The sequence below is a fragment of the Anarrhichthys ocellatus genome, unplaced genomic scaffold (genome assembly GCF_004355925.1).
Source record: "Anarrhichthys ocellatus isolate YVR2014 unplaced genomic scaffold, GSC_Weel_1.0 scaffold284, whole genome shotgun sequence".
NCBI lineage: Eukaryota > Metazoa > Chordata > Actinopteri > Perciformes > Anarhichadidae > Anarrhichthys > Anarrhichthys ocellatus.
Genome location: NW_022280304.1, coordinates 50,087 through 77,255, shown reverse-complemented (window position 1 = coordinate 77,255; position 27,169 = coordinate 50,087). Strand labels below are relative to the sequence as shown.

At 42.9% G+C, this 27,169-nt stretch overlaps 1 protein-coding gene across 3 annotated transcripts; it reads right to left on the bottom strand.

The window, feature by feature from the left end:
• Positions 1–1,290: 1,290 nt before the first annotated feature.
• On the bottom strand, positions 1,291–26,494 carry cunh5orf22 (chromosome unknown C5orf22 homolog). Of its 3 annotated transcripts, none has more exons than XM_031879518.1 (10): positions 26,254–26,494; positions 21,265–21,410; positions 18,225–18,374; positions 14,475–14,617; positions 13,842–14,134; positions 10,364–10,426; positions 9,380–9,501; positions 7,245–7,311; positions 4,602–4,741; positions 1,291–4,490 (listed from the first exon to the last, which is right to left on the bottom strand). In XM_031879518.1, the coding sequence occupies exons 1-10, from the start codon at positions 26,320–26,322 to the stop codon at positions 4,334–4,336; spliced, it is 1,350 nt and encodes a 449-aa protein (XP_031735378.1). In that variant the 5' UTR covers positions 26,323–26,494; the 3' UTR covers positions 1,291–4,333. The 3 variants fall into 3 exon arrangements, with proteins under 3 accessions (XP_031735378.1, XP_031735379.1, XP_031735380.1); XM_031879519.1 differs by having other exon boundaries at positions 14,475–14,608; positions 26,254–26,492; XM_031879520.1 differs by having other exon boundaries at positions 25,448–26,470.
• Positions 26,495–27,169: the final 675 nt, after the last annotated feature.

Genomic DNA, 27,169 nt, shown 5'->3' with positions numbered 1-27,169 from the left:
AGGACTCCCAGACTATGAGAAATAAGATTCTCTGGTCTGATGAGACCAAGATTGAACTTTTTGGCGTTAATTCTAAGCGGTATGTGTGGAGAAAACCAGGCACTGCTCATCACCTGCCCAATACAATCCCAACAGTGAAACATGGTGGTGGCAGCATCATGCTATGGGGCTGTTTTTCAGCTGCAGGGACAGGACGACTGGTTGCAATTGAAGGAAAGATGAATGCGGCCAAGTACAGAGATATCCTGGAAGAAAACCTCTTCCAGAGTGCTCTGGACCTCAGACTGGGCCGAAGGTTCACCTTCCAACAAGACAATGACCCTAAGCACACAGCTAAAATAACAAAGGAGTGGCTTCAGAACAACTCTGTGACCATTCTTGACTGGCCCAGCCAGAGCCCTGACCTAAACCCAATTGAGCATCTCTGGAGAGACCTGAAAATGGCTGTCCACCAACGTTCACCATCCAACCTGACGGAAATGGAGAGGATCTGCAAGGAAGAATGGCAGAGGATCCCCAAATCCAGGTGTGAAAAACTTGTTGCATCATTCCCAAGAAGACTCATGGCTGTACTAGCTCAAAAGGGTGCTTCTACTCAATACTGAGCAAAGGGTCTGAATACTTATGACCATGTGATATTTCAGTTTTTCTTTTTTAATAAATTTGCAAAAATTTCTACATTTGTTTTTTCTGTCAAGATGGGGTGCTGAGTGAGAAATAAAATGAACTTTTTTGATTTTAGCAAATGGCTGCAATGAAACAAAGTGAAAAATTTAAAGGGGTCTGAATACTTTCCGTACCCACTGTACATACACACACATACACGTGTGTGAATGAAATTAAATAGTTATTGATAAATTAATTACAAGAACTATAACTGATTGAAAATGAGTTATTAGTAACTGATTTAATTAACTGATTATTAATATAGAAAAACAATATTATGAAAAAGATCTGAATTAATTATTGAATATAAGAAAACTGATTAAAACACTAAACTAAAACCTTTCAGTATATATACTGAATAGGTTTTAGTTTAATGCATTTATATGTATATATATATTTATAATCCTGTTGAGCAGGGATTTTAGGGACAGGAGCAGCAAGAGGGGGGCGGGGCGGGAACAGCTGTTGACGCAAACGGGAAGTCCTCTGTGGCTAGGCACGTCTCATTTCGTAGACCGCACGGTCTAGCCTACCGGTCCTCAAAGGACGCGCCACGTAGACCGCGAAGGCTGGGTCCTCCGAAGGATGCAGCCCCTGAATTGAGACACAGCTAGTGGGACAGCCCTAAACCCTCACGGACTTCGCGGGAGTGCGCCTCAAAGTCCGTGAGTCCATAAGGGGGGACATTGGGATTTGGCCATAGTAGTCATGCCTTAGAATTACAATGTCCGTTTAGTCATGTGGCCCCAAAAGTATTTTTACCATACACTTTCCCATAGACTTACATTGTCTATGGGAGTTAGATCAGCAGATGCGGGTTGTTTTAAGGTTTGTCAACTTCCCAGTGCAACACTTGAATAGCCCTTATTTAATTCATTGGTAGTAACATTACATTAGTCATTTAGCAGACGCTTTTATCCAAAGCGACTTACAATAAGTGTATTCAGTAAAAGTTGTAAAATGTACCAATAGTCCTTCCTCCGTTCATGTGAATGACCTCGAGAAGGAGGCTGGACCGAGGGCATGGGGCGGTGATGAAGAGCATGCCCCCCCCCCCCCCCCGATTTTATCCCCGGAAATAAACTTTTTTTTTTCTGCATTGTGCGTCATTGAGCAACCTTCATAGAAATGAATAGGGCACCTCCTCCACCGCTGTACCCAGTTCTATTAATACACCCCTGTGCCACTCCCTACCCAGAGATGTCGATTCAATTTAGGCGCACAGCTCCGCGCACTAGCATTGAGATGCACGTGAGAGAGCCTTCTCGTTCAGTTATTGGGTGAACGGACCGTTACCGCGGTATAGAGAGCAGTTGAAACAAAACGCAAACTCTTCAAAAACAGTTGTTTTGTTCTGTCGTGTTTTTATAAATAGCTATTGAAGTGGCCACGCAGCAACTAGTTGAACATGCTACGTTCATCTTTACGTAACACAAGCACTGTCATGGAAAATATTTGTCATAGTTTTGTGTAACTAACATAACGAGTTGCCAGCCGTCCCGGGAGTCTCCCTCCCACGAACACTTTCGTAACCAGTGAAACACAGTTGAATAAGGCGAGGAGAATATGCCATAAGTTAGAACAAATAAAACGTGTTACACACAGTTTAACATTACGTTGAACGAGCCCGTGTCGGGAGTATTTCAGGACCCTAACCTGAGCCGTAGAAAACACTCCGGTGTCTGAATAACGTTATTGAACTCACCTCTGCCCGCTCCAGCCAACGCGTTAACAATTAAAACGGCAACAAAAACCACCGCACACAAGATAAGAACCACGATACGTGGCAGGCTGTTGTCCTTCATGTTGGTACAGCTCGTCTGTGTAGTTCGTGGGTCTGCTGGGTAGCTGTCTCTGACCGTCGGGGCGGAGGAAGACACGCTGATGCGTTCACGTGTCGAGCTCTGTGTGAACGCCCGAAGCCTGGGAGCAAACGTTTGTAACAGACAAACGAAGTGAGGAGTTCACTGGGAATCAGACTTTTGACTGTCCATTTCTGATACGGTAACACTACTAACTGCACATAGGGCTTAAAAGGGCCTTTCTTCATATTGAGGATTTTGATGCAAGTCGCATTTCATTCAAATATCCACGTTGGTTAAGAACATACACTCACCGGCCACTTTATTAGACACACCTGTTCAATTGCTTGTCAACACAAATAGCTAATCAGCCAACCACATGGCAGCACCTCAATGCATTTAGGCCTCTAGACGTGGTGAAGAGGACTTGCTGAAGTTTAGAGTGAGCATCAGAAAGGGGATTTATTAAGTGACTTTGAACATGGCAGGGTTGTTGGTGTCAGACGATCTTCAGGCTGATAACACCATGACGAACTGGAGGAATACAGCTCAACAGCATGTACCTTTTCTCTGGCCATGTTGTGAGATCACATTCAAATATTGGCTATGGTCATTTATTGGCTTCACTTTGAGTAGAATAGATTCAAACAAACAGTCATAGTTACTTTTTACATACTTAGTTCTAAAACTATAAACAGCAAAGGTGTACATCACCAATTTGACACAATGCTCAGTTTACACATAAGGGCCTGTGAAATGAGTTGCTGCACACCAGTTTGAGGTTGAAGAAAAAAACTATCATAATCATCATATGTGTACTTGAAATTTGACCTCTGTATTTAACCTATTTTAGGAGGACACTTTGACATGTGGAGCCGGGTATCGAACCCCCAACCTTGAGATTTAAGGACTCTTTATCATGTGGAACCGGTATCGAACCACCAATAAGCTGGGATCACAACACACACAGAGGGAGAGCGACTCCATCCTCTACTCAGGCAGACATTACTACACCATGTCTTTACATATATAGTTGTTTGCTTCCATATCAACGCTCTGTATGTCATAAAGAGCAGCTTTAACAGTTAGCTTGTGTTTTTCTGTTGACTTAAATTGGCACTAGTTTTAGTCAAATATGGGCAAGTTTGAAGCTGCTCTAACTGATGTTTTTGTCTGCTGCCTGGTTAGAAGGTAAGATACAGTTGTAGCTGATGACACCTGCCTGACGCAAGCTAAAAGAAGCTGATTATATAGTAGAATTCTTCATCGCTACCAGCGGCCACTTATAGTCATTTAATCCATTGTTCTAATAATGTGAGCAGCATTAAGCATGTCTGTTTTGGAAAACATCTTCATAAACCCATAGTTGGATGAGAAAGCAGTATGAAACGCACACACACTACTGTGGTATATCCCGTTACATGCAGCTGCTGCTCTCCAGCATCACTGTCCCGAGCTCCACTCTGACTCTCTTATACTGCATCCAGGTCAAACTCATGTAGTTAACCTGGCCCCCTTTGATCCTATTAACTCTACAACCTGCTGTATCTCACATCCTCCATCGGCTGCCTCGACTCTCTGGAATTGTACACATTTGTTTTCTTTTAGGAGAAGTGAAGTGGAAACTTTGACTTCAATAACTACAGAGAATATACCTTTAAACTTCAATATTCATGGGATCCGTTGACTGTACTTTAATTAGTCATGACCAACAGCCCCAAAACAGGTTTCAGCTTTTGGCGATAAAATATAAATTGACTTAAAGATTCATTGCAACAGCCTCTGACGTGTCATTTTTTTATGTGGTTGTTTGTATCAAACGGTACATCCACTACATCCAGAAGTGACACGTGTGTGTATGTTTGTTAAGAGGCCTTTGGTTGGCAGTCCTGAGTCTCAATGCTGCTGTTTTCATAGTCTTTGTGTACGTCCAGTGGTCCATACAGGCTCTCCAACACAGCCAGTACTCTGCTCTGGACACAATCCACCTGCTCTACCGGACAGTATTCATCCAGACTGGACCTGAAAACACACACGGTAACAAACCCATTGAACCTTTCTCCCTTTACTCCTATACCTTGAACAAGATAGGCTTGAATTCAAATTTGAGCTATGCGTGGCTGTATTATTTACCTGGACATAGTAACAAGTGTAGGTTTGGGCACAGCCTTCAGAAACAGCTGTACAGCTGAGATTAGTCTGTTGATCTCCTCATCGGTGCTGATGTGGTGAGGCAGCTCAACAGTGTCACAGGTTAGCCCCGCCTGATGGACCTGAGAGAGCAGCAGGGTTGAAGGAGGGGAGAGTGACAAAAACATCAGGAGGGATGGATGGAAAAAGCAATAGAGAGTCAGGATGAGGGGGACAACATGGAAGAGAAGAGAAGCTAGGAGATTAGATAGAAAGTGTGATTCAATACACTCGTATGGAACTTGATATCTATCATTTCATTTGAGTTATCTATGCCTTTACTTTGAAAGGCACTGTACTATCATTATCATTACAAAATCATTTCTGAATGTTTCATTTACATCACATAAGTTAAATGTCCAACTGTCATTTTGAGTGAGCCCTTCCCTCCCAATGGTGCAGTCTTTAAGGTCTTCATCAGGCAAACCACCCATGATCCTAAAGTAATCTCTGTACATACAAACACAGGTGAGTGAGTGTCTTTACTGTCTACTGGTTTCTCTCTCTGATCTCTGCGTTTCACAGAGGGCAGAGCTTAGACATGCACATTCAAACACGCACCAGTCCACTACCTTGTTGCTCTAGCTATTAATACGAAGTGACACACTGAGATACACAGTCATTGACAGGTGATTCACAACTGTAATCAGCCACTTGAGGTTCACATCTCTATCAACAATTCCAGTAACAGTTGTTGTAACAGTGGCACATACAGTTGTAGTACATAAGTCAGTGTTTCCCCTACCATTGTATGAGGGGGGTGCCCCGCCCCCCCTTGAAGGTAAAGTTAATTTTGTTTAATTATATTTTCTATATAGCGCCAGATCACAACAGAAGTAATTTAAGGTTCCCTTTCCTATAGAACAGGTCTACACCGTGTTCTTTTATTAAACAAACTAAACAGCCTTCTGTTATTGATCTTATTGACACGACATGTCATTTCTGTGGTCGCGCGTTTACAGTTCTCCTCTGCTCTCTGTATCGCGCACGGCGGAGTTCTGCCCCGATGCGCGCACACAGGTGAATATGAAGGTATATTTGTGTCTTTATTACGCAAACAAAAAAAATGTTTTAAAAGCACATTTCTCACACTGCAATCAAAAATCAAGTTTGTAAGTGAAAATATATAAACTGAGAATAATTTATTTGTTAGTTTTGCTTATGAAACTAGAATTTTTGGTTGAAAAAAAAAAAATCTTTGGTTGGAAAAAAAAAAAAAAAAAAAAAAAAAAAAAGCTTTGAAACCAAAAGCTTTTGTTTTGAAACCAAAAGCTGAGTTGGGTGTAGTGGGCGGGGCATACCCTGCTGAATGTACCAGGAGTTTCTATTGGTCGGTTTGACTTGTCTCTCGGTTCTGCATCATCTAAACACAGACGGGAGGTTACGGTGACATGGAGGTAAGTTGACTGCTCTGTTTTGTCAAAATTATTTTAAATATAGCAGCACATCACTTTGTTCTCATGTTGTTAGTGTCGTGGAGTCTCTTTTTAAGAACGACATGGAGGGCTGCTGTGTTGACATTTAGCCCCACTGTGGGCTAACGTTACATGCACCTGAGGCATCTATGTTAGCTAAGGTTAGCTACACATGTATGACACAATTTAAAAAGAGACTCCACGACACTAACAACATGAGAACAAAGTGAAGTGCTGCTATATTTAAAATAATTTTGACAAAACAGAGCAGTCAACTTACCTCCATGTCACCGTAACCTCCCGTCTGTGTTTAGATGATGCAGATACCGAGAGACAAGTCAAACCGACCAATAGAAACTCCTGGTACATTCAGCAGCGTATGCCCCGCCCACTACACCCAACTCAGCTTTTGGTTTCAAAACCAAAGCTTTTTTTTTCCAACCAAAGATTCTAGTTTCATCAGCAAAACTAACAAATTCTCAGTTTATATATTTTCACTTACAAACTTGATTTTTGATTGCAGTGCGAGAAATTTGCTTTTAAAACATTTTTTTTTGTTTGCGTAATAAAGGCACAAATATACCTTCATAGGTGAGCACACTCCCATCAGCGGACGGAGAGCGCCTCGGAAAATATGTCGCGTCAACCAGCTGAACAGCAGACAACAATATCTGCGTTTTTTTTAAACGCTCCCATGTGGTGAAGATGCAACACTCGCTCCCCTGCGAGTAGCAGCCGGGGTCCAAGTACAGAAAGCAGAAAGCCCCCCCCACAAGCAGCTAAAGTCCAGTCACCACCGGAGGACCGGTTTTGACCCAGCTTGGCTGTCAGAGGGGAAATACTCCCCCTGACTGTACAAGACTGATCTTGGTAAGTAAGTAAGTATATACATACATTACATACATGCATAAATAAATATCAAGAGGCATGGAAATGTTCTTCCAGAAGCCCAGAAATATACACTGCAGTGACAAAATTGTGGATAATTGTCACAAAAAGAAATGGTCCGATGTTTCGTTCAATGTACAGTTCAAATAATTGTTCAGTTGTTATATTGACTGCTGTCATTAAAAGAAACACATGAACACCGTGATTCCTTTAAGTGTTTGTGTCCCCCCCCCCCCAAGCTGTAAACCTAGGGGAAACACTGTAAGTGCATGAACCTTCTTACCATTTCATAATCGGGGCACAGATTTCTCGACTTCAAACTGGAAACCAGTTGGGCTAATGGAGCCATGCTGAAAACACATGGGAGAAAAAAGGAAGGTAACAAAATAGAGTGAGCTACTGAGTGTCTCGCATATAGGGAGTAAAGTACAGGTGTTTTCACTTTGTTAGACGTGTTAGACCCGTTTTCAGGACAGTGGGCGTGTACAGAATGTACTTGATAACATCTCTCTGACATCCACCATCATTACTACAAGCCCTTTTCACAGGAGGTATTTTGCAACCTGCAGTTCTGAAAATAGAACCCGACGCCAAAGAGGTGTGTTAAAGCTGCATTCTCTCTAGTGTCCATCAGGGGGCGACTCCTGGTTGTATAGAAGTCTATGAGAAAATGACTACTTCTCTCTTGATTTATTACCTCAGTAAACATTGTAAACATGAGTTTATGGTCTCAATCTCTAGTTTCAAGTCTTCTTCAATACAGCATGATGTTCATTTAGTACATTATGGTCCATTTAGAGTCACACAGACCATAAAGCAGGGGATGCTTTAGGGCGGGCCTACTGTGATTGACAGGTTGCTACTGCTACTAGAGCCGTATACAGCGTCTCCGCAGTCCTAATATGGTCAGTTCTATCCACTGGTTGCAAAAAGCCAAGACGGCGAACTCAAATGGCAGTCTACAAACCAATCCTATATACAGCCTACGCTATTTTGACATATAGTAGGACAAGCACGGTTTAGTTGCTTTGCCACCTCCAGAAATAGGAATAGATGGATTCATTTATTCACTACTTGTCCTAAAACCCGGGAATGAGTTTGCATTTTTTTTTTTAGTGCTGGGCAACGATTACAATGTTTAATCGCGATTAATCGCATTGTAATGTGCAAAGTTCAATAATGAATTCAAAAGTAGTGTATTGCGCACTTATATTTTAAAAGTACTGCTATATGAACAACAGGGCAATAACATTTGGTTTAAACACATCAGGTTGTTGTTAGCAGCAGTATTCCCTTCACACAGCAGCAGTTCTATCTCTTCACTATCTGTGCTCAGTGTGTGACTCTATGTGAAACGTTCCACTGCTGTGCAACAGGAACACAATGTGTGTCTTGTGTCTTCATGACAGTCAGAGCATGTGAATGCAGCTCTACTGTTCATCAATATAATGCTGTAACTCCGAGGTGATGATGGTGACCCAGCGATGTCCAGTAGTCTCCAGTGAGAGCAGCAGCTGCTGCACGTTGTAACGCCGTCACTTTAGTTGTCCTCTCCTTTCATACAACCCGTGTGTTCTTCTGGTGACGGTGTGTCTTGAGGCTCATACGTGACGTCATTCGTTGAGATCCTAAAGGTGCGTTCACACCAAACGCGACGTGAACGCACCTTGAGAACGTTCCTCAGACCGACATCTTCCACAACACTAACTTGCAGTTTGTCTCCACTTCTCTGTAGCATCTGTTAGCTTGTCTTGCTTTAGTTTATCTCTACTTCTCCCACACGCTGCATCAACGTAGTCTGAAGACTTCCTCCACTGTTTGTTTGGGTGATTTGCTGCATCAACGGTGTGTATTGCATTTAAGTGATACTTCAGACTCTAAGTACTCCGGTAATAAGAAAATTTGCCTTTGCAGTGGTTACAAATAGCTTTGGTTCTATCAACTCCGCCGTCTGGAAGAGATTTATAATGAAAATGTCCATGTAAGAGTTCCCGGTTCATGTGAGCGCTGCAGCAGTCTTAGGCCCACCCCAAATGCTCTCATTGGTTGAGATGCATGATGATGCCCATCCCAAGCCAATCCTGACCAACATCCCGCCCCTCCTGTGACCCATGCTCTGTCTGTCTGTGTATTCAGAGCCAGTGAGCAACGGACTTTCAAAATAATAATAATTTTTAAAAAAAACTGTGTTAACGCGCAATATAATAATTGTCGGCATTAATTAATTAATGCGTTAACGCGATAATAACACGTTAACTTGCCCAGCACTCGTTTTTGTACTTCCTGAGACACAACCGTTTTCACAGGTTAAGTATATTCCCCTGTGATAAGAAACTGAATGAATGTGTAATATCAGCAAAGTGTCCCTCTGATGGTTACATCAACATCCGTGCTCAGGCAGCATGTTGAGGACTTTACCCAGGGTTGCTGGCCCAGCGTGTCACCGTCTCGTCCCCATCATCCTCGAGCAGATCAGCAAATGCTGTTTCCAGGTCTTCTAACTGATGTACACGACGATCCACACACTCATCCAGCGCCTCCTGGACACGGACACACACACACACACGCGCACACACACACTAATTAGTTACAGAACGAGGCACTAAAACTATACTACAAATTCTTCTGTACTGTCATTGTGGTATGACTGCTTATATACAAATCTATAAAGAATACAATACTACTATGTGCTCCTAAAGGTAGCGGTACGAGTATAGATGGTATAAGTTAAGTCAGTCAGGTTGCCAAACCACACCAGTATGTTACCAGTAAGGTTGCTCTCTATATGGTAGCCTGATAGAACCAGACCAGGGCATTTGTGGACATTGCATCATGTTTTATGTTATAGTCTGTTTGATGACACAACCGATGTTGAGAGACCAGCAGACTCCCTCCATTATTAGGTTATGTGTTTGGTCGTGTGTGTGCATGTGTGCGTCCATGCCTGGGTGAGTGTGCACCTCTGTCTTTATCCACTTCAACTGTGCCATCGGTGTGAGAATGCTTAGATAGTCCTGATGACCAGGTGGCCCCTTGCATGGTATCAGTGTGAATGGGTGAATGGCATGTAGTGTAAAAGCGCGTTGAGTGGTCGGAAGACTAGAGAGGCGCTATACAAGTCCAAGTCCATTGATGAAGTGTATTATACGACGACTTTGAGCACATTGCTTGTATAACTTTACATCGTCGCTTGTTTTTTTGTAGCTTGACGTCGCTGGTTGTATTCGTTCAATAACAATACAGAAGTGGTCGTTGCACACATACCTGGTGGAGATCTGCAATCTACTGAGTGCACCTTTCTTATTTGCTCGTGTGTTCAGAGTTATGTGTAATAGTCCTACTGTGTGTGTTAGGTGTGGACTGTATCATCTTTGGTTAGAAACGTGTATAAAACAGTCTGACCTCATCAGCATCAGGGCTGGGTCCTCTGAAGTTGTAGAGCTCCTTTAGGATGTCGTACTCTTCCTTGACACAGACAAGACAGACCGACAACATGGAGCAGAGATCAATTCAAGGTTCCATGTATTGCATTTTAACTACAGAGGGATCTCTGTGTAGCAGGACATAGTTATATATGTGCATACACATTTGTTGTGCTTCAGTCTATCAATGGTATGTTTTTTTTAACTAAATAGGATAAAAAGGTGAAAGACTGGATCTTTACCTGTGTCAAAAATGTGAATTTGGGGCATAATAAGACTATGCTCATCAGCTTGAATTAAATATATTGTATTCTCTTGTAGAGAGCGGGGGCACTGAATCACAATGGCTTTACCAGTGATCAGGTTCACATTGCCACCTCAGAAATAAACCTCTTTTCTAGGTAGACACTTAAATTACATTTCATGACTTGGCATTTTCCATATATGTCCTTGAAGAAAAACATCCCTGTCATGGTTTTCATTTTCGGGGGGGTTAAACTGTTAGTGACAAAATTATATGCTTCTTCTACATAAACTACTAAAAATATGAAAAAACCCAAAGAAATAAAGTATAAAGTTATATTTGTTGTATCTTTGTCATATAATGATATAAGGGTAATATGTGTGCTTATGTTTCCCAATGTCAGGTATCTATTTGATCATTTGACATGACGTTACATTGCTAGTTTTGGCGGTATCTATCACATCAAATTTCTGCTTTGACAGTTCAGGTTCTTTGCTTACAAATTAACAATTATTACACACATTTTAATTTCCCATTTGTTGAGTGAATTCAATCATTAAAGGGTAAATTCGATATTTTTTTTAACCTGTCTAACTTACCAATTGGGACAACAATTTTTGAAATTGGTCCAGTATTGAGCCAGAGCGCTGTAGACAGCAGCCACTCACGGGCTGAAATGTTATCCTATCGGGGCAAGCTGGAACTGGTTATACTCTCCTCCAATCACAAGCATTCGTCCGCCCACTGTAAATTTGTTTTTGCATAGACGGCCAATCAGGACGTGCCTACCCACATACGTGCGGACCCTACAGTATACAAGTCAACACACATCGTTTTTCTCTTCAGTGAACGGTGATTTGCCCACGTCTGCCTGTCATGTCCCGGCCACTTTGCCGGGACGGATCTTCCCGACGCCTCGGCAGGGACATGAATAGAGCGGTGATGAGCAGCAAGCGGATTCAGTTGAGCGCAGAGAGGGTTCAACATAGCAGAGATGACATGTATATGGCAGGGTGCATCTCGACGGAGAGGGCCGTGTTGCCGAGGCCCCACCATGACGTGACGATGAGATATTTAGCCCCCTCCCTCGTTCCTGTTGTTAATAAAGCTGATGTTGTGAATGTGTTGCATGCTGTTGAAGTGTTTTGATTAAAACAAATTACATTTTTCAAGAGTTCAATACTCTACTCTCTCTGGCTTCCCATGACGTCTTGTTGAATTCACCTGAACCAAATATACGTTCCGACTGCCCAGTGTCAAAGCACTCAAACACACACCGGCCGTTTCAGCCCATACCTCCCTCCAGCTTAGACCTGTTGTCCCCAATCAAGACAGACAGAGGGGGTTTGTTCTACATACTTCCTGGTTCCAAAAAAGACGGGGGAGTTAAGACCTTCTTCTTTAAGTGTCTTGCCCAAGGACACATAAATATGGACTAGCGGAGCCGGAGATCGAAACCGCCGATGCTCTGATTGAAGGACAACCCTGCTCTACCACAGTCGCCCTTGGTGTTCCTGATAGCTCCAGGTCACTGTGGTACGCAGAAGTGACTCAGATGATGGTGATCCAGAGGGACAATAGGCACATTGCCCATTATGGGTCGTCCTCTATAGGCTTGGCTCCTGAGAAGGACAGGCTGAGGAGGGCTGGTCTGACCGTACAGGTTGTGCAGATTATCCAGGCGGCTACAGCTGGATGATAGAGGGCTGTCTCATGTCACTGTTAAAGTGCATGCAGTAGCAATTTCTTGCTGCCACAAGGGTCATTGCGACAGACCTTTCGTTGGCCACTCTCTCATGAAAACTCTTGGTGTTGTCCATTAAGACAGCTTTGCTGCTTGCGCTGACCTCAGCTAAGAATATGTGAACTAACCACCCTGTCGGTGCACCCCAGTTGCTTGTTGCTTCGTGGTGACCGTAGTGGGGCTACTCAATACAAATCCCTACATTGTTGACATGAACTTAAGAAGTTCTTTCAGGTTGACGGTTAGACACGAATCCAATACAAAGTCCTTCTCCTCACTCATGAAGCCCTCCACAATCAGGCCCCCTCCTACCTCTCCGACCTGCTCCACCACCACACTCCATCCCGTCGGCTCCGCTCCTCTGATGCCTCCTGTCCCTTCCACTCAGGACCAAGCACCGGACATGGACAGAGCCTTCTCCCGAGCTGCCCCCTCCCTCTGGAACTCCCTCCCCAAACACACTCGAGACTGCACTGACCTCTCCATGTTCAAATCACAAATCAAAACCCACCTAATCAGAACTGCTTTTAATGTGTGACCGATATTATGAGTTTTACAATTTTAGTGTATAGCTTTCTTTTATATGACGATTTTAATGTAAAGTGTCTTTGAGAATTATGAAAAGCGCTCAATAAATAAAATGTATTATTATTATTGTTATTATTATTATACAGATGGATGCCTTTTGTCTTCCACCCCAGACAGGGGAGAGGAAGACATAGTTACATCTGCTTTGTCAAGTTCATGCATTGGCATGTTATTTTGAACATCCCTTTGTGTGCTGCAAGCCTAAAGAGACCCTTCCACTGTGGTCTGCGCACAGAGCAGTGTCGGCAGCTACTGTATGTTCGCTGGGAGAAGGGCCGATGCCTTGCCTGTTCAAACGCTTCTATCTCTTGAACATGTCGGCCTTTTTTTAGGGTCTGTGCTCCTTGGGACAACACAAAAAGGGTGGGTGTTGTGTGTGTGCTGCAGGGTCTCTACCGCTTATCTGTTTGATCCTTCAAGGGTTAGGTCATGGGTCTACTAGTTCAGTTAGGTACTACCTGGGTTGGCTGGGGCCCCCTACTTTTCTGCCGTGGTGGCCTAGTTTATAAAGAAGTAGGTTGGCTGTGGCAAACGAACCTTTAGTCGGTCAGGATGTGTGGGGTTGGGTCGATGTTATGTCGCTCCTAAACCACTCCCTAAAACAGGTGTAGGATGTTGAGCGTTGAGTGTGCTGCCTTATACACTGTGGTGGGTTCGCACATCTTCAGGTAGGCACATCCTGTACATTTTCGAACTTGTGCTTGTGATTAGAAAAGAATATCAGCCATGGAATCCAGTAGAAGACTCCATCTGTGCACTAGGGTTGCAATAATGTAACATTTGTTACTTCAAGGAGTAAAAGTGGTAGGACCGGCAGGGTAAAGCAATCACATCTGCGGTAAGGAGCCACTACAGAACTAGAGGTGTATAAGTGGGATATACCTGTGTGTATAATTCCTTGAAGGGATTCTTACATGAGAAGAAATCCAAATCAATGTCCAAGATGTATGGTTCTGTCTCACTAAGAACTGCAGAAATTCTTTTAACAACATAACTGGTGGACCCTTCATTGTCATCATCATCACCCAAGCTCGACATGTTGCTGCTCTCTGCTGCTTGCTGTAAGTCAGTACATCTAGAGAGGGGCTCAGAGCAGCTGGCCTCCCCAGCTTTAATGCATTCTGTACGGGGTCTCTTGGCAAACCATCCCTCTGTGTCCTCTTCAGTTTGCTTCCCTGAAATGTCCCACAGAAAAGCAGAAAACAGAGTCAAATGGAAATGTTATTTTTCAATGAAAACTTCAAACAATGTTAAATGGGTCAGTTGATTTAATTAATGTTCAACTCAACTAGACTGTGTACTTACGATCTGCATATGATATGGTAAATGCAGTCTGAGCAAATAACCCTGTTAAAAGTGTGCACCCCCCACAGGTGGTAGGGAACAAAACCATTTCTGGTTCGATATCTAAGTAATCCAATTACTAATGCCTCTAACTCTACTAGAGTTAGAGGCATTAGATTAGAGACCCCGACCTGTCGACTTTCCACCTGACCTTAGTGGCTCATTCCACACCTGTAAGTGACCAGTGACTTGGTTGAACAGGATTGACTTTGACCACATTCAGCCGTAGAGGTTTAGAGTTCTCCAACTGCTTCTCCGAAAGATACAGACCGTCACTGAGGAAGTAGTTGTCTGTACTTGTCACCCTGCACAGACAGTAGAGAGCAGAAACACAGAAACAAAGTGAAGTTCATGACAAACCAAAGAAGGACGACAAGAAAAAAAAAAAACTGTTCTACTTTTAAAAGTCCTATACTTCTACTTAGGTGTTTACAATTATTCTGGCTGACAGACCTCAAACCAGGCTAAAGCTGGGTGGAGCTGTGTTGGAGCATGGCACAGTGGCACAGCCTCGGAAACAATTTAGGGTGAATTGTCTTGCCGAATCGGGATCGAACCGCCGACCTTACATTACAGTCATTTAGCAGACGCTTTTATCCAAAGCGACTTACAATTCAGATTCTATCTACACCGTAGGCACAGCTACTGGAGCAATCTTTTTGGGGGGGTTAAGTGTCTTGCTCAAGGACACATCGACATGCGACTAGCGGAGCCGGGGATCGACCCGCCGATCCTCTGATTGAAGGACAGACCTGCTATCCACTTAGCCATAGTCCATAGTCACCCAGTTTATAAATTCCTGCTCTACCTGAGCAGGAATGAAGTCGCTCTCCCTCTACGAGTGCTGTAATTCAAGCTTCTCTGTGCTTTGATTTTGTAGCCAGGCTGGCCAAGCGTGCCTTTTAGTGCATGTGAGCGTGCCCAACTGGCTAGCTCATGTCCGCTGCTTTGCAAGGTGCTCATACTGCGATTACAGCTGATAATGCCGACACGCCTGACGTCGTCGCCGCAGATGTGTAGTGCCCACCCTCCGGTTCCCCCCCAGCTGAACACTGTTAGCTCAGTCAGCACTTTTGTTATGTTTGCGCTGTTAGCACCATTAGCTGCTAGTACCATTAGCTACTAGCCGCCGAGTCAGTAGTCACCATGTTGAGAGCCATGTGGGGGGCAATAGATATGCTCTGAATTTCGTATAGAGGACCTTTTATAAATCAACAGAGGATTTCATACCCACTGGACTGAACGCCACCAAACTGCCCGAGGAGGAGAGGCGAGATGGAAGCTACGCTAGCCCAGCTAGGACCTAAGGCTTCTCCACTACCTAGCCTACTCCAGGCTTTCTGATGTCCGGTCGCAGAAACACAAAATGGAAGAAGGGACTTCTTTAATGATAAGATTCTAACTATTTGAGACAAAATTAATAATCTCCTGCCCTCAACCAGTACAGATGTATCCTCAAATATAGGAACCTTAGAAACATTGTAAACCCAGATAAATATTTAGACGGCTTTTCTCCCATCGACCTTGACCAATTGATTTGAACACCTTCTACGTTTAAACATTCTACCCATCTTTTAGACGCCATCCCGACTAGGCTGCTTAAAGAAGTTTTACCGTTAGTTAGCACCTCTTTACTAGATATGATCAACCTGTCTTTACTAACAGGCCATGTACCACAGTCCTTCAGAGTAGCTGTAATTAAACCTCTTCTTAAGAAGCCCACTCTCGATCCAGAGGTGTTGACCGATCTCTAACCTTGCCTTCCTCTCCAAGTTCCTTGAGAAAGCAGTAGCTAATCAGTTGTGTGACTTTCTACAAAACAATAGTTTATTTGAAGATTTTCAGTCAGAATTTAGAAAACATCATAGCACAGAGACAGCTCTGGTGAAAATAACTAATGACCTTCTAATTGCCTCAAACAAAGGACTTGTCTCTGTTCTTGTCCTGTTAGACGTTAGTGCTGCGTTTCGACACCATTGACCATCACATCCTGTTGTAGAGACTAGAACATTATATTGGCATCAAAGAAACCACACTAAGCTGGTTCAAGTCCTATTTCTCTGATCGATCACAGTTTGTAAACGATGAAGCCTCGATGAACACCAACGTTAGTCATGGAATTCCACAAGGTTCTGTGCTTGGACCAATCTTCTTCTCCTTATATATGCTTCCTTTAGGTAATATTGTCAGAAAACATTCCATAAACTTTCATTGTTATGCAGATGATACTCAATTTAATCTATCAATCAAACCAGATGAAACCAACCAGCTCACTAAACTTCAAGCATATAAGGACATAAAAACCTGGATGACCTGCAACTTCATGTAAATATTCTACTAGGCCCAGAACACCTCCGACATCAGTTATCTAATAATATAGTTACTCTAGATGTTATTGCTCTGCATCCAGCAGCACCGTAAAGAATCTCAGAATTACCTTTGATCAGGATTTGTCTTTTAACTCTCAGATAAAACAAATTTCTAGGACTGCCTTTTTTCACCTACGTAATATTTAATAAATCAGGCACATCCTGTCTCAAAGCGATGCAAAGAAAAAGACTAGATTACTGCAATTCCTTATTTTCAGGCTGCTCTAATAAGTCTCTTAAATCTCTCCAGTTGATCCAGAATGCTGCAGCTCGTGTACTAACAAGAACTAAGAAAAGAGATCATATTACTCCTATATTAGCTTCTCTGCACTGGCTCCCCTTGAAATCTTGAACAGAATTTAAAATCTCTCACCTACAAAGCACTAATTGGTCAGACACCATCATGTCATTAATAAGCTTATAGTACCATATTACCCCACTAGAGAGCTACGCTTCCTAAATTCAGGGTTACTTGTGGTTCCTAGAGTCTTAAAAAGTAGGATGGGAGCCAGAGCCTTCAGTTATCAAGCTCCTCTTCTGTGGAACAAGCTTCCAGATCCAGTCCGGGGGGCAGACACCCTCACCACATTTAAGAGTAGGCTTAAGACTTTCCTCTTTGATAACACTTATAGTTAGGGGCCGGCTCAGGTCTATAGTTAGGGGCCGGCTCAGGTCTATAGTTAGGGGCCGGCTCAGGTCTATAGTTAGGGGCCGGCTCAGGTTTGCCTTGGACCAGCCCCTAGATATGCTGCTGTAGGCCTAGACTGCCGGGGGACTTCCTAGGAGCTCCTCTCCCCTCTTCTTCTGTGTGAATTCATGTCTCATTAATGCTCATTACGAATTTTGCTTCTTCCCCAGAGTCTTTGTGCTTTCTCGCCTCACAGGTTTCCATGGATCGTGGTTAAACCTGCACCATGGTCGTACTTCCTGCCATGGCATCTATTGCACTTCTGTCCATCCTGGGAGAGGGATCACTCCTCTGTTGCTCTCTCCAAGGTCTCTTCCTCTTTTCTCTCCATTAAATGTTTTTTTTTGGGGGAGTTTTTCCTGTACTGGGAAAGAGGATGTCATATGTGTACAGATTGTAAAGCCCTCTGAGGCAAATTTGTGATTTTGGGCTATACAAAATGAATTGAATTAAATGAAATAAGACTCCTGGCTAACCCAGCAGCGGGATGTCGATGACTGTGACCCCATCTCTACAGAGACCTGGCTCCATCGACGGGCGGAGCGCAGAACTCCAGTGGGACGAGAGGAGGTGGATTTAAACACAGTCAAAGTTGATGGACCATGTTTTCCTGATGTTGAATTTTTTATGTTTAACAAGCTGTCCAGAGAATTGTTTTTGTCGCCGCTGTTTACATTAATTATGATGCAAATTCCAAAAATGCACTAAAGGAATGCGCTACGTTTTTTAGTTTTGTCATGTTATTCTTGTGTTGTAAATGAGCTACAACAGCATTTCGTTGAGCATCCCTGTGTTGCAAAATGACAATAAATGATCCTTGAATCTTTGAAGTGTTCTGCTGGGTCTGTTTAGTGCATGTCCTACCTGATGGTGGTGGTGGATGAGTCCCTTCCTACAGCCATCCTGTGCTCGCCCTCTCTGATCTGCTGGGCCCAGTATGGATGCAGCCACACCACACATGACACATGGCCGGCATAGACCATGGGCATTATCCAGTTTTCTATACTCAACTCACTGAAAAAAACCCACAAAGAAAACATACAGTGATTGGTGAAGTCCAACACAATGTAACATTTTGCCTTTAAGAACAGCCATCCATCCATTACCTACACCCACATGTCCTGTGCAGGGTTGCAGGGTACTGGTGCAGTCAGTGTACAACATCTTACACACATCCTACCAGAGTAGACTTCTGCTCTACATGGGAGAATAACCTACACCTCTCTTAATCCTCTACTTCTTGGCCTGCCTTTCGCTTTACGGCTGCTTAATAACCGTTTGAATTTGATATCACCCTTTGATTAACACATTCATTTTACATACAGCATATTTTCTCAATATCGCTTCACATTGTAGGCAAGTTCTGTTTTTTTTTTTTTTTAACCCTCTCTTAAAACACCGGCACGAAGTATGTCAAAACATCACCTGTTGAGTAACATAATGTTAGATTCAGGTGCATATGTTGGTTGGGTGACGGCTTAGCGAAATATAAATTACCTATTTTTTAATAAACCAAATATTGAGCTTCCCATTGGTGTGCTCTTTGTTTGTGAAAAAGTGCAAATGTAGTGTTTGAATATGATGACCTCACATATTTTTGTCCATTAACTGAACTTCAGCCAAACATTTTTTCTCCTTTCCGTGTCATGCGGGAAACTTTACTTCCATTCGTACTATTCATCCATCCTTTCTATGAGACGAAATGTATACAAGGACAACACGAAGAAAGCTTCTAGACATGAACAAATGATCCACTATTCTGTCATTATAGCATCTTTATAGGTGTATAAACATGTATTTTATAAGCAGATTTCTGCACATGCAAGCCAGAGAGAAATGTCTTCCTATCCTAAGACAACACACTTCACATCATCATGCTGCTGCTGTTAGTCCATTGAGCCATTGAGCTGTTAGCTGCCAATCATTGACAGTCACTTGTCTGTCTCCATGAATTCTTATCTGAATTTTGAAACATTCCTCTCCCTCTCCTCCCTCTAAAAATATCAGTCAATTTGAGGATATGATAGCACCCAACTACTTTGGTGAACTAACTCTTTAAAGCTTTCAATCCCCCAGCCATGGCCGTGGTCAGAAATGTTAGCTCTATGAAGTGCAAACAACATGTCACAGAGGTGATAACATGGCCACATCATGGCTGTGATCACTAGGGAGGCACCGACGGCATAATTCTGGACCGAAGTAAAAATTGGGTTGTTAGCTGCTGCCAACGCTGATGTTCTGGTTGTTGTTATTTATTCCCCTTTTGTGGCAGGGAAACAAAGACATCTTCATATTAAAAGAAATAGCTGTTTTAAAGTCATTCAGCATTTCATGACAGTCTTTGAATGAGCACAACAAAATGTATTAAACAACTTTTAATATAACCTCCTTTCACAGGAAAACGCCCTTTAGCTGCTACACTACTCATGAGAAGAACGGCTGGAGAGCTCCTTGCTGCCTCAGCTGTCTGTCTAGACCCACAGGGGACGAGGGTGGCCTGACGTAGTGGGTGCGTTAGGCTTTTTCGTTGTCGTTAACTGTTGGCTCTGTAAACGGGAAACAAACAAAGTGGACTGAGTCACTAGCGCTGAACTTATTTATTTACATTCAAAGCTCCTTTTTGATTTTGGATGAAGTTTGAACGAGGGTGAACATTTTGTTTTTGAAAGGTGTAAAGCCAACATATATGGATTGGAGCAAAATATTTTAGTTTTGAATATGATTACATTTGTCTTTTAATATAATTTGAGTTTTTGACTCGACACAGTCGGCGGCTGTAGCACTCACGGTACCGCACACGTGTGTGTGTCTGTTTAATCATTAAAGGAGACCTATCGTACAAGTTTTTAGGTTCATTGTATTTTATTTTAAATTTCTACTACAACATGTTTGCATGCTGTAACGTTTAAAAAACAGGTCCATGACAGCCAGAAAATCAAAGTGGTGGACAGCAGTGGATTCCACAGAGGTCCGTGTGTGGGGCCACCAAGCTAACGGTGGTTCTGCAGGACCACCAGGAAACGCATCAAGGCTTTGGGACCTCTGTTTACGTAGAAACAGGACCATATTTTGATCAGCTGTTTTTTAAGGTGTTCTTTTCTGACACTTTGGGGGTCTGTAGACACATACTGATGTTTAAAAACCATGAAAAAGTTAATTTGCATAATAGGTGACCTTTAATGAACAGAACAAGCTTATAGAATGGAGAGAAAAGATAAACAGACACACGACACCGAATGTCAACACACAAAAAGAAGATGAATGATTTTTTTTCCATTTGTGTTTTAATTTTCATTCAGAAGGCTGAACTTGATCTGCTGCCACACTGGAGACTGGACTGACCAGACTGAATGAGGGATTCCCCAATCCTGCAAGCACTCACTTCACCGGGAGGAAATTCCGCAGAATGGCTCCCTCTGCACCGGCAGCACTCTCTGACCGTAGTGGTCACGGACGCTCCACGGCTTCTAGTAACACATCCCATCCACAGCCTATGGTCATTGTTTTCGTAATCTTGCACGCTGTAGCTTTACTCCTTCATTTTTCGTTGAACACAACATTGCTCTCGTCATTGATCCATAATACTCCCACATGGCCGACTTTTTCCTTTCACTTTTAGTTATAAACAAACCACATGTGCACACGACACCCATCGTCCTGCCAGAGTCATCCCCAACCAGTGGCTTCTTCTCCAAATCAGCAGCCGGTAACTGTTGCCCCAGACAGCCCGTACATAACCAGCAAAATGTAGCCGTCACAAAATTGACCCAACAGATAAACATCAGCCACTGTCCATCGGCATATACGCTGACATTCATGGGCAGCAAGGTGAACAGCGGTAAACGTTGACACATTGCTGCATCCCAAAACTTGGATTGTAACCGTGTTTGAAACAAAATCCTACCTGAAGAGTTTCTCCTTATCAAACACCGTGTCAGCAGACATGTTGACAGGGATGAGCAGATCAGGATGGGAGTCTAAGTGAATCATCTTGATGTTCTTCAGTGGGAGATGTCTCGACGCAATGGCACGATAAATATGACCCACCACCTAGTGAAAATACAGTCAAAGAAGCAGTTTTCAGATCCTTGACACATTTGTATGCGATGAGTAAACTGGTATAATATCTTAGCTCTTTGAATGCCGTTCATAAATGGACTTTCTAGTCTGTGAAGAACTTCACACAACATGTCATTCACTTTTCAATGTATAAAAGCAACAGCAAAAAGCATGAAACAAATATGTTTATGGTATTTGTTGCATTAGAGATATTTGGGGCCCGAGCATGAACGTGCCAGGGTTGAAAGGTCCCCTACTGATTCTGTAGAGATTATTCATTTTCTGGTCGTCTTTGAGAGGCTGAGGATGCTCCAAAAGTTACACAACTGGCACACGCTTCAGAAGTGGTGAAAATAGCAAGGTCATGCAGTGGATGGGCTCAGGCGTGGCCAGCAGGCTCCATAGCGCCCAATCACACGCTATGATTGGGGCAAAGTTCCTTTGATGAACATATTTCATTTATTTTTGGGAAATTTGGCCTGAAGCAAGTCAGCCATGTTAGATTTTGTCCATTCATTTTCATTAGAGGACTTTAGGATGCACTTTGTACCCATGTTCACACAAGTGATGATTTTTCATGTTGTAAAACACGTATTTCCCCCCCGATCACTTTTAGCCTTTGAACACATTTTTGATGCGTTTGGTAAACTCACTCACATCACAACCTGTGAACATCGTGAGAACATACAGCGATTGGGCTCATGCATGTTTCGGCTTAGTTGGGACAGTTGGAACGCGTATTGCTCTCATGATTTCAGACATATTTCATGTTGGCTCTCATTCCCAAACGGAAGTCGGCCGTTATGAATTTTGTGCTGTTTTCATGTATTTTAAGCAAACTTCTCTAAGGTTTATCAGATTTGTTTCAAATTTGGTTGGTATAACCCTCCGGCTATTGTGACACTAAATTGCAAAGGAATAGTTGACAATGAGGCATAAACACCTTTAAATCAAGCTCTATTTTCCACTTCTCTACCCACTCAAGACCATATTTACTGCCATCCCGGTAATGGAAATCCACCTCCATCAACTTTTTGTGAGTAAATCGTAAATTGGCCCATCCCTCTGAGTGACACAATGTTTAAGAGACGTTTCATTATGTCGTGGGCGATTGTACTACGTTTGTCCTTCTGCGTGTTTTAGTCAGCTGACATCTGACCAGTCTTTCTGTCTTTGCTACAGTAACTGCAGAGCTTGCCATGTGGTGATTGGCTAAAGGGAGAGTGGAAGGCTAAGGGGTTTGGTGACAACAACACTGACATAATAGTGATACAACTGAAAATATTCATGTGAAAAATGCCAAAATGGATGTAAAACAGACAGCACACTTGTTTCATCCTGACAATGTATGTCGCCTTTCAGTAATTGCACGCTCAAAGCCTATACACTACTTAATAATACACCATGGTTTATTAGTGAATGTAATTTGTGTATTAAGAATCTGAAAGTAGCCTCACGAGCAACTAATATTGACAAATGTAGTGAAGTTAAAAGTGTGTGAGGAATTTAGGTTTAGAAGTGTTTGTTAGTAGGATTTATAGCACCCCTAGAGGTGGATGGTAAAATGTCAGGAAGTACGTGGTATGCCACATATGCTTGTAAAACATGTCAAAGTATTTGGAATGTCACAAGAATACTCATCAAATGTATAGTATGTTTACAGTATGTTTACCGTAGAAGTGTTAAGCCATAAAAGACAATCATTGAATGTAGGGCTGGGCGGTATGACCAAAAATGCATATCATGGTATTTTGTAAGATTCTGGTGGTTTCACGGTATATCACGGTATTTTTTTCCCGCGTGAACGCATTAATTAATTAACGCCGGAAATAACCGTCCGGTCAACCGGCCAGCAAGCGGTGAACAGCTGTTTGTGTGGCGTGTCTTCCGTTCCGTCACTTCCTGTTTCCTTCACCTACATTCCCCTGGGTCCTAAGTCCCTCCATGTACAGCTTATTATCACCCTCTATGTACCAACATACATTTATAACAAATACCACACATATTACGGTAATCAGCGTTGCATATGAGTCTGACCAAAATACCTTTTGTTGTTCAGTCTTTGTTCATCCTGCGTCGCTCTTTTCTGTTCTTTAATGCAACGTTACTGGAGCGACAGAGCCTCTCACAGCTGTTAGCAGACTGTTAGCGAGCTTTACCCAGCATGCAGTTCGGCGGGGAAATTTTATAAATGTACAATTATTGTGTCACAAACTGTTGTGTCGTGGTGTTTTGCCCTGTTAAAGAGCGTTAGTTGTGGGTTGTTAATTGTTATTATAAAGTTATGACCATGACTAGGGGTCCCTCTCAATACATTTAAGACAACTAACGGACCGCAACGCTCTTAGCGGCGAACAACATATTTTGCTGCCTGTTGAAGAGCGACAGAAGTTGCCTCGGCTGTGCATGACGGTATATGAAAAATTCATATCATATGGAAAATTAAAACCGGTATACCGCCCAGCCCTAATTGAATGTATTAAACTGTGAAGAATAGCCAAGGGACAGACAGGGATTTTGAGACAGGCATTTCAGGGACCACCATCGCCACAGAAGGAAGTCCAACCGGGGCCCAACAGAGGGAGGGACGCGCAGAAGGAGCGACAGACCAAAAGCCAATAAGTCACGCGAGGGCGGTCAGCTGACTGAAGCCAGGAGGTGGAGTCAGCTGGATTTAAGCCAATTGTAACAGAGACAGACATTTTGTGGATGCTTTACGGACTATGAAAGGAGATTCAAAGGAAGAATTCGTTCAGTTTCTTCACATTTCATCCTGCAGGTATCAAGCTTCCTGGTTGGAACATGTGTGGACTCTTTTCCGCGGATCATATTTCCATCGATGGTGTAAATAATGTAATTTACTTTGCAATTGTTTTAGCTTCTGTAAGATTAAATACTTTTGATCATAATTTGAACAGGCTGAGTTTTTGGCACGGCTGGGAGACGTGCGGCTCCCCCACAGTTTCGAGAGGTTCCTGAACCTAACAAGTGCAATACCTCCCTCTGAGATGTAGAGGACGACAAGATGGAAAGTGGTAATACTCTCAAATAGGGACTGTGCTAGAACCTTCTGAGTCTCTCAGAGTCCTGTGGGAATCACTGGTTTCTTGAGGAGCTGGACACCGACAGCTTTACGTCAATCACACTCACACTGTTAGGGGCGGGGTTTTCTGAAATTGTGTTTAAAGCCACTGAACTACACAATTTCGTAAGACATTTAGACAGTGTATCTTCTACTTGGAGCACATACTCAATTCTCTCTGATAGATAGATAGATAGATAGATATAGAGATATACTAAGGGGCTTTCACTTTGAAAAAAAAACTAGGTCCAGTTCTAGTTTTGTCCTACAATATCAAACACACCAGTACATACCCCTCTCATGAACTCTGAAGCCCTTTACTAAAATAAAGCGGTTAGCGGTTGCTAACAAGTGGCTAAAGGAGACTAGGAAAGGTCATCCCGCTGACTAGTCCACCTTCATAGCCTTGTTGGGTAAACTCCCACTCATGCAACCACTGTTTAGTTTGTTTAGAGCCTAAGATTAGCTTTTTACTTTTACTTCTTGCATTCAAAAGTCATATAAGTGGAAGTCATTTGTGAAGATTATCTTGCCCAACAAAACATGATAGTATCACTAACTATTGCCACAGAGCTGATATTCTGCCATAATCTAGAAGGCGTTTTGTCGAGAGAACTGGTGCAGTTCTAACAAAATATGCCATCCCTGCACCAAACTAAAACAGGTGTAATAGCACCCATTTTGACTTGTTATTGGGTAAACATAGGTTCAATTAATAACCTTATGACGTATGAAGGGCATGCATGAGAAAAGTAATAGCACATATGTCCGAATAAAGTAACGTTTTAATGAAGTTTCTACATTGAAAAACCTGGAAGGAGTTAGATGAGGAGAAATTAATAATTTTTTGTAGAACATTTCGCACCAATAAGCTCCGTGAATATGAGTCAATGAAGCTTCCAGCCTTGCTGATAGCAGGCCAACCGAACAACAAGCAGAAACAAACCTTCATTAAAGCTGCAAGCAGCGATGGTTGCTTGTACTGGCGGAGCGCTGGTTGGCATGGCCAGGTGTTTCCGTGACCATCACATACTCACGCACGAGTTTCTGGAAATGACATATTGCACATTTTTCCACCACTTCCTGTGTGCACTTTGTGGCTCTAGAGAACAGGAGTGGAACATGCATTGTGTTGCTGTGGAGGTGTACACGGTCAATGGACTGGACATGTAAAGTCTTCCCACCACTGTAGTGTTGGACCCCACATTGTACATCAGATGATGTTTGTCACATCACGCTGGTGCCTGGTGCCAGTAGGTGGCACTGTGACTATGCGTCAACACGTCTCAGAACATGACTCTGATCAAACATGTAAAGCATGGGGCAGGTTTGACCTGTACAGTCAACTTACCACAGCTCATTGGTTAATGACAGATCATGTGAATTGGCCACCATGCCAGGGAAAGGCCGTTCTATCAAAGCTCAAACTTGAGAAGAGTTTTCATCTCTAAAGTCTTTAGATCGTACTGAACTCATTCTGAAGTCAGTCTCATACATTCTCTAGGAGGCTGCATTAAAGTGCAGCTATGACATTACAAATGAATTCCAGGTTAACTGTCGATATAAAAAATACCTTCATAATAATGAGCAGTAATGTGGAAGTATGTCGGTACACAGTAGCTGTTACACAGTCGGTAATAAATCAGGGGACGTTCATCAACTACGGAATAGCTAGCTGGGTATGCAACACACAGGAAGACATTCTGCTGACAGTCTCAAGAGACACCGCGTATGTAATGAGGCCAGGCTTACATCGTGGTGGTCCTCCACTATCCACACCGGCAGCTCCTTGTAGCACCTCTTCAGCGACACGCAGCTCATTATTACCCGACAACAGCGCGTGTTTAATCCACGACGTGATTATTACACGTGACTTTAGCTCAGTAACGTCACGTCCGAGCGCCTCCCACTCAAGCACGTCGTTTAGTCGCGAGTTTGATTGAAGAACAAGCTGGAGCCATTAATGACCACCGGAAATAACAGCGAGCACTGTTATTCTGTCCGACTACAAACAGGAGTCAGGATAAAAACATTGGTTCCTAGTGTTTGTAATAAATAGCGGGGACATAGAACTGTAAACAGTAGGTTTATTAAACTTTCCAGCCTGAGAAGCATTACACATGAGAAACAGTTGACTTTCTACACGACTGTGTAAAAACACACCATAAGATACAAACTATAGAAAAGCAGATAAGCATATATTCATTAAAATGAGATGTTTGCTTTTTGTCTTCCTGTATCTGAAGTTATACTTTGTACATGACATGACATACAATGACAACTTCAAAGTGACTCAGTAAGCAATGTGTAGACTTTATTGTATTGTGTGTGGTCCTTAACCCATGGTGAGTCTTTATAATACAGATGGCAGCAACCATGAAACAAGGCTTTTTACCGATAGAGCCTTTATTAATAGTACATTTGAGTCATATCAGTCTTTCAACAATCGATTGTTAGAGGAGAATTGTGCATACCCAGTAGGAGGAATACACACACTGTGGGGTCAGTTCTGCTAGAATTGTGGGTCTCTCTCTTTTCCCGATTTTGTATTCCTCCTTGATTCCTTTCCTCGCCTCGCGTCTTAGTCCCGCCCACGCGAGATGCGAGCGGAGGAGGCAAAAAGAGACCAGAGGAGAGAGGAGTCGAGGCAGCAGATTTAACAAATGAG

Bases quoted from the DNA above. Each gene is read 5' to 3' on its own strand.
- cunh5orf22 (XM_031879518.1), bottom strand. From the start codon at position 26,322: ATGAGCTGCGTGTCGCTGAAGAGGTGCTACAAGGAGCTGCCGGTGTGG. The intron at 14,618-18,224 runs GTAGGACATGCA...TGCTCTCTACTG, and splicing joins TCATCCACCACCACCATCAG to TCTGTGCAGGGTGACAAGTA. The intron at 9,502-10,363 runs GTCAGACTGTTT...GTCCGTGTCCAG, and splicing joins CCAGCCCTGATGCTGATGAG to GAGGCGCTGGATGAGTGTGT.